Source organism: Globicephala melas, chromosome 1, assembly GCF_963455315.2.
Source record: "Globicephala melas chromosome 1, mGloMel1.2, whole genome shotgun sequence".
Lineage (NCBI taxonomy): Eukaryota > Metazoa > Chordata > Mammalia > Artiodactyla > Delphinidae > Globicephala > Globicephala melas.
The window spans coordinates 100,708,111-100,716,245 of NC_083314.1; the positions used below are offsets into that span (position 1 = coordinate 100,708,111).

Sequence of the window (8,135 nt, forward strand, 5' to 3'; positions counted from 1 at the left end):
AACAGTAACAACTGTGCACTAAATGCTTTTTATTTAACAAGCTAACTTAAGACAACTCAAATGCCTAAAGGAATCTCCATGGCTTACTCACAGATGCCCATTACCCTCACATGCCCTTCACTCCTATCTTCTATTTTTCTCATGCTTTTTCTCCTAATCCTCCTTGGCCTGCCTTTCTCTGTTTCTATTCTCTTAGGAATTCTTTCCTCCATGCTCTATCATTCTCATAGACATACACAGTCTACTTTTCTAAATTTTCTTTCCGTTCCAACTCTTCCTTCTCACTCTACCCGGAGCTCCGTGTTCAGTCTTCCTCTGCAGAAGCCTCAGGGGTACCATTTGTGCTTTCCCAAAGGAAGCAGCGTTTTAGGTAGACGGTCATTGTGTCATCTACACAGCCATATTAGAATTACTTCAGTTACTCTAGGTGAGAGATAGCATTAACAAAGCCAAGTTCAGTAGCTGAATGAAGAGAAAACTCTATTCCACAACTCAGACAAAAAGAACCTCAACAGGCATCTTCCACATACATGCCTTCAGATACCACAAAGCTAGCCAGGTCACAGCTGAGACAGGTCTCCCCATCCCACTCCCTCATTAAGTTTAGCATTATCATTAGAGTCATGTGTGAGGTGGAGTGGGGGTAATGGTAATGCAGGAGGAGATGGACATGGACAAGAACCCAAATCGTGGCTCCTTAAGTGCTGTGTCCCCAGAAAGATATTTAGCTCTTTGAGTTACAATTTGCTGATTTAAAGAAAGAAGGATAGGGCTTCCCTTGTGGCACAGTGGTTGAGAGTCCGCCTGCCGATGCAGGGGACACGGGTTCGTGCCCCGGTCCGGGAAGATCCCACATGCCGCGGAGCGGCTGGGCCCGTGAGCCATGGCCGCTGAACCTGCGCGTCTGGAGCCTGTGCTCCGCAACGGGAGAGGCCACAGCAGTGAGAGGCCCGCATACCGCAAAAAAAAATAAAAATAAAAAAAATAAGGATAATAATGCCTTCTCGATATTACTTTAATACAAATAATCCAGTTCTCAGGATTAAAGATAATGTATACAGGGTCTGTCATATAAAGGAGGCTTGAAATTGACTATTCCTTGTTATTATTGTTATCATTATTATTAATATCCCTTTGAGATTGGTAGAAGGCACCCATTTTTTTCCTACTAGAGGAAAGTAGGACAAAGATTACTATGAGTGATTCATCCATGAAGACACAGTAAGATAGTGGGGGAGCCTAGGAATAGCATAGAATTCCTTAACGGCGGGTTCTATGTTCAATACTTGGTCTCGGTATTTGTGGAAATGTCCTCATTTAGTCTCTGTGAAACTTAGGACTCTATTATCATCTGTACTTCATTTTTGTTTTTCACCAAAGGACTTTGCACATCGTGACCCTAAAAGAGGAGGAAAGATTTTTCAGCTCATCTCTGTTGGTGGGTGGACTACTTCTTTGAGTGGACTATCTATGCCATCTAGAAAAGGGAAAAAACCTACAGCTACTATTTTGGTACGTGCAATGCAGAAATGTTGTCATTTTGTGCTTCCTACTGATGCTAAAGTTTATGTAAAAGGAAATCAGCTAGCTATATTTCCCAGCAAGATCATATGAGTTATATAATTTTCACATAGATCTTGAGCTAAAACAGAAATCTTGTGAATTAATGTTTGCTACAATTAAGATACAGTGGACACTTTCCAGTGGGAAAAAAATAAAAAACATATTAAGGTCTGTCAAGACTCCATAACGTCTAGGCATGACGTTCAGACTGAACTAACCAGGTTATCTTTGCTCAAACAAAGGCTTTTTGAACTTCTTCAGGCAGGATGGTAACAGAGAAAAGATGGCCTTTACTCCTGAACACAATGTCTAGTTTACTGACCCTAAACTGTAGTAATTAACCTGCATGAACAAAATCCTGAAACATATCCATTGTTAAGTACAATATTCAAATTAGTGAAAACTTTCTATATAATTTCAAGTCTGTCGTGTTTACAATATTTTGAATCTGTAATACTTCAGGTAGAGTTATTTTACACTCAGTGGAGAGAGGCTATTCCTACTCCCTCTGTGTTTGTGCATGCCTGTGTGTGTGTGTGTGCATGTGCGTGTGCGTATGTGTATGAAAAACAAGAAATTTCAAACTATCTGCATCTATAGCTTTATAAAAATACTTTGCATATAGGCCAAACACTGCTCTTTTACCTCCATAAAGTAAACATTAGATTAGTAATAAAAATTTATGCCATAAAGCAGAATGTTTAAATGAGAAGAATCTTTTTCCCATTTATTTATTAAGAACTTGTATCTTTTTGGGTTAAAGGGTAATTTATCATTTGTTTATATTACATACTGAGTCAATGTGAACCCATATCTTGGAACAGGATGACTAATGAGAATGAAATTGTGAGTCTGAGCACAGGTGGGACCGTTGTAACGCTTGTCATAAAGGAAATGCATTAGGCACGCAGACAACCAGCCTTCTCACGTCTAATATTGGGTTAGTAAGCTGAAAGACCTTTTACTATTTCTAGGCGTGCTGCCGGGTGCAATTGCACTGTAAGTGATACAGCCGTCACTTGGAGAGTGCTTTGGAACTTTAAAGGCAAGAGAAACCTTTTCTTCCGTGGAATGTTCCTTTTAACCTGCTTTCTGTTCAACCTGATAAAGCTTTGGATATGCTTGTTTGAGAGTTCCTTTCATAATTTGACTTTTCTTTTCCCACATCGAACAATGCAAAACTGAATTGTCAAGCTTGTTTATAAAGTGAGGTACCATCTTGGAAATCATGGTGTGTTTTCAAATCACCATGTAATATTGATATTTTTAATTACTGTCAACCATAAACCCCTTTATCAGCATAAACAATTGGCAGCATAAACCAAAGATGTAAGAAAAAATTAGTTCTATCCATTAACTTAACGTTTGTTTAATATCGAGTTTGGTGGTCAGCTGGGACATGATTACCTGATTTTAGTGACTGAACACCTTGGCCTATATATAGGATATAATCTCTATACCCTGACACCATGCAAAAGAAACTGATACATCCTGAGTGCCTAGCTCAGGTATGATATATGGTATCTTTCATGCTTTAACCTCATAATATAGCCTAAGATATATGGTTATTATAATTTCTATAATATATGAATACATATATTTATATTACTTCATATAATTTCTATTACATATGTAGAAACTGAGGATGAGAGAAGTAACTTGGCCAGAATTATCCAAGTAGTATGTGGCGTAGGTGATATATGAACCAGGTCAATCTGTCTGTAAGGCCCAGGTTTTTCTGCCTTAATTCAGTCTAACTTGATTTTAGCCTCCTCTGGTTGGAATGAAAGTTGCTCCTCGGTTTCCTAGTTAGTTTCTTCATATTTCATGCCTATCATGAATAGCAATTTGAAACAGCCTGAACTGCTTGAAGAAAGGCAAAGTTTAAACTGTCCATGGTGTCACTGACTTGAGACCCAGAGACTGTTTTCTTCTCTAAACTTTCTTGAGAGCATCTTCTGTTACAGAGAAACTTTATTTGGGATGGTAGAAAGATGTGTTAGTCTTTTCCTGTATTATTTCTGACTTTGGTAATATGTTAAGAAAGACCTTTCTCACTGTAAAATCTAAAAATATACTTCTGTGTTATTATTATTATTTAGTTTTTTAACTGTTTCTTAAAAATCTAAATCATTGGTCTGTCCAGAATTTATTTTTGTATGGTATATGGTAGGAACCTAACTTAATTCTTAGGTCCTATTTTCTCCTCAAATTCTGGTCCTTTTTGCCTCTTTGTGTTCCTTAAATTATTGTCTGAAGTAACAGAAAAGGCTTAAAATATGTTCTTTGGGCTGATATGTGATGAAAGATTCACTCATGTTTCACTTTTCCATTTTAATTACAAAGGTCTGGGGAAACTTTGGAAGCAAAGTGCCATTACTCTAGAGCACTTTACTGACATGCTAATTCATGCTATATTTATTCATCCTCCAAAGCAGCTACAAAGCTCATTCTCACTGGCCTCAAAATGAGTCATTCCAAAGGAGTTCAGTAGTGCATTCTGTCAACCCCTTAAATAATTGGTGTACTAATGTCTTCCCCCATTTTCTGGAGGCTCTTCAGAGGTTCATCATGCATTTAAGTTTCAGAGAGATCATTTGCAATCCACTTTTGTGGCTCTCCCTTTGAAATCTGTTACCCCAAGACATAATGTCATAAATGCGCATTGAAACTCCATGAACTGTCCTCAAGTAATTGTTCTATAGCTTGCCCTGCTAAGGAATTTGTAGAGGGTATCTGAATGGGTCAAAGTGAAGGTAATGATTTTGGGCTATTTCCACTCATGGAAAAGAATTAACATTTGTGAGATGTTTGTTCCTACAGACACATTTCAAATGCATTATGAGGCATTGTTACTTTTAAGATTTTAGATTAAAAGATAATGTACTCCTGTTAAAGGTACCTCAAAAGTGCACACATAGATTCTTTTAAGGCACATCCTTAATTCTCTGGTTTGCGTCCTCTTTCATGAAAGTATTTTCCTCGAAGCCATACAGCTGCAATCCAAATGTGGTCAGCTTCTAGCTGACCTCAGGTGCTCCGTCCTGGAGGCAGAAGCCAGCAATTAACTGATGTCTCCTAGACAGATGTAATAGATCCAGACGTGAATGAAAGTGCTTTTGGACAAAACCACAGTGGATTAGCAATGCGACAAGTGGCCTGACAGGATTTAACTTCAAGGCAGGGATCCTGTCTCTCTATTCCTTTACCCCTTTCACCATGGAATCTTCTGTGCCCACATGTTTTTTCTCGATAAAACTCTTCATTAGCTTTCAACAAAATTATCTAAACCATGGCCTCAAAATCCCTTGTGAAAAGAGGAAGGGCAAAAATAAATGAATCAATTAATTACTTTAAATAAACAGGTCAATTTTTTTCCTTCTTTTCTATGGGTCATGGATGAAGGAGTCACCCATCATTTCTCTGAGACTTATGCAAATCACGTACATCTTTCTTAACACTGAAACCATTTTTAAAATTTGCGAGACCTAAGAGAAACTTGCACATATACTACTGTCTGTAAAAACAATCTGACAATGTCTCTTCTCCCAAGTTTCAAGACAGTAACTATCCCTCAACACAGATAAGCCTCACAATCATCAAATACAGAATCTACTCTCTGTACTTGGAAGTGCTAAACCTCCATATTTGGCTGAAAAGACAGCCAAAGAAGGATATTTATAATTCAGCAACCGTCTTATAATTCTCTATGCAATCCAGGCTCTAATTACACAGAATATAGTTTTATGCTTAAAACCATATGATTTCACTAAACCTATCCAATACATCTCTTCTCTACCTATGATTTAATAAACCTCTTGCTTAAAAATGTCTTCCTAATGCAACGGACCACAGTGCATGGAATCACTGTACCTGTCAATCTTTATAACCCTCCCATAAATTTTTCCTTCTTAAATGCTGCATTTTGGTAAGTTAGCAGTTCATTTATGAATACATCTGCATGTTAACTGCTTATCTGTAATACTGCTCAGCACAGAATAAATGCACACGTACAAATCATGTAAAATCAGATGATGTCACTTATTTTAAAAATATTATACATACATACATATACATATGTATACATATATTTGTGTATATGCAGATGATTTTTGTTAACCATGGAAAAGGGCCAACCAATTGATGCCTAGAGATGTGGACCCAATTTTAGAAGCTGATGTGAGCACCATAGTAATTTTAATAGGGTTAGGGCTTTTGGTTTTGTTTTTTGTGTAATAAAGAAATCAATATTCCTAATCCTACGTAAACATCCCCAGCCCCCATACACCCCGGGCATGGCTGTGTGTATTTGAATTCCTATAGGAAGCTCACAGAGTTCTAGATACGTAGTCGCAGGTTGAGGACACAAATCCCGAAATATCGGTATCATGGCCCCTCTGGGCCACTGATGACGCTGTGCACCCAGGCGGTCCAGGAGGGCCAGGGAACTAGCCCCACACTCACTCACACAGGTATCTCCCGTCTGCAGGCCACCTAGCAGTGGCATCGCTACTGTTAATCACCCCTGGCTAGCGGGCACTCACAGACACACTCGGGGGAGCTCCCGAGAAACCTGGGGGAAGGGGGAGCGTGGGGCATTTAGGGGCAGCAGCGCGCACCCAGGCACGGGCTCCGCGCCTCCAACACCGTCCGGGACCCGAACTGGCTCCGGAGCCACCCGGAGGATCTGCATTATGCCAAGGCGCTGGGCCAACTCACCTCCACGAAATAAAAGCAGGGCAGGAGGGTCACGCTGTCCTTGATCACTTTGCCCTTTGGCCTCTCCTTCGCCGACATCCCTGCCGCCTGCCCGGGTCTGCGTTTTCCCCGGGGCGAGGTGTGCACAGCGCAGCCGAGGCGAGATGCCTCCTCCAGCCGCAAGCGCCCGGCGCCGCTGATGTCACATTCCCCGCGGGCACCGCTGGAGCCAGCGCGGTGCAGGCAGAGCCCCCGCCTCTCCCCGCCCCTCTTTGCAGCAACCCAGAGGCTCCTAGAGACAGCAGGTCCTCTGCCTCCCCTACTCTGGCTCCCACCCCCGGTTTTTCTCGGCGGAGACGTCCAGCTCCTTCCTCCAAGCTGTTGCTGCAATGGCTTCCCCTCCCCGCCACCCTCCCTCTGCTCTCCAGCGCCCTGGCGAGGCTTCGCGGCGGTCGGGGCTTGACGTCAAGAATCGGAAAAGAGGGACGCACCCCTGGATTCTGCAGCAGCGAGGCTGAGGAGACTAGGCACCCACGCCCCCTTGGGAAGCCTCCTGGAGCCCTCTAGGAACTCTAACTTCAGGATTGCTGGAGAGCAGAAGCCAGGATCTTGCGCGCTGACCCACAGCGCGAAAACTGACCTCTATCTGCGCGAAATTAAAACTTGGATCGCATACTGAAAAGTAGGCCGTGATGGGAACTCTTTGAGAGCTGGCTGCTATCCAGGAACGACTTCCCCGACTGAGGACTCTCTGCCTAGGAGACTCCCTGGCTCCCTAGGATATGCCGACTCACCTGCTGATAAACATTCACTATTGCCTGTCTGGGAATGATGAGACATTAATGGAGGCGGATGTGTGGGCATCCTCATTGAGCCCAAAAGCCAGGGTGTGCTGTTACCTCATCATCACACCCCCGGAACCACGTCAGTACTACAGTCATAACCGTAAAAGTAGGCACTTCTCAGACATTAAGAATACAAATTAAGTCCTTCACTTTTTGGTGATGTTCTTGGCTTGTCTCGACTTTATGATTATTTTGGCAACCCAGAAGAGTCCAAGGATACAGAGGAGAAAAAACCCAGAAAATATAAAACGTTGTATTATACTAATTAAGGTAACCCACTTCCATGATAACATGCCCCTGGTCATTTCCAATATCTTCAAAGTCTCCACTTCGAGCATCTGAGGGCCAATTCCTACCTCACCTTTCAACTCACTTCTTCAATTGCCAGCTTTAGCTTGGCCTTCTATCCAACAAACAAATAAACAAACACATAGACTGGGTAGCAAAAAAAACAGACATTTGTTCCTCACCATTCTGGAAGCTGGAAGTCCCAGTTCAGGGTGCCAGTGTAATCAGGTTGTGGTGAGGACTCTCTTTTTGGCTATATGCTCACATGGAGGAAAAAGAGAGCTACTTTTCTGGTCTCTTCTTATGAGGGCACTAATCCCATCATGAGGGCACCACCCTTATGACCTCATCTAAATCTAATTACCTCTCAAAGACCCCCACCTCCAAATACCATCACTTTGGAGGTTAGGGTTTCAACATATGAATTTTGAGGGGAAACAAATAGTCCATTGCATAATCCAGTAGATCTTTGGCAGCATCAGGACAATCTGATCTACCAATGTGCACGTTTCTGATCTACCACTGCCACTACCACCTCATGCCCTCACCTTCTACCAGGCTTAGGTTTCAGAGTCCAACAGTATAATCTCTCAGTTCCCACTCCTTGTTCACCACACTCACCTGGCAAAATCCCAGCCCCAGTTAAGCCCAGTTCTCTGCCTTTACCAGAATAACTGAAGGTGGATGGAGAAGAACACACAACCATGTTGTCTTGTGTCACATTGGACTCATGACCACAAA

General features: G+C 42.0%; 1 protein-coding gene across 2 annotated transcripts in view; it reads right to left on the minus strand.

Annotated features, from left to right (window-relative positions):
• PLPPR4 (phospholipid phosphatase related 4) overlaps nt 1–6,643 on the minus strand; it is a 38,865-nt gene extending 32,222 nt beyond the window's left edge. The window contains exons 1-2 of one of the 2 annotated variants that reach the window (XM_060302380.1): nt 6,283–6,420; nt 4,466–4,641 (exon numbers count right to left, since the gene is read on the minus strand). In XM_060302380.1, the coding sequence (XP_060158363.1) occupies nt 4,466–4,501 (36 nt within the window). In that variant the 5' untranslated portion in view covers nt 4,502–4,641; nt 6,283–6,420. Of the gene's footprint in view, nt 1–4,465; nt 4,642–6,282 lie in introns of both variants that reach the window. The other variant, XM_030868773.2, reaches the window with a different exon arrangement.
• Between the last annotated feature and the right edge of the window lie 1,492 nt (nt 6,644–8,135).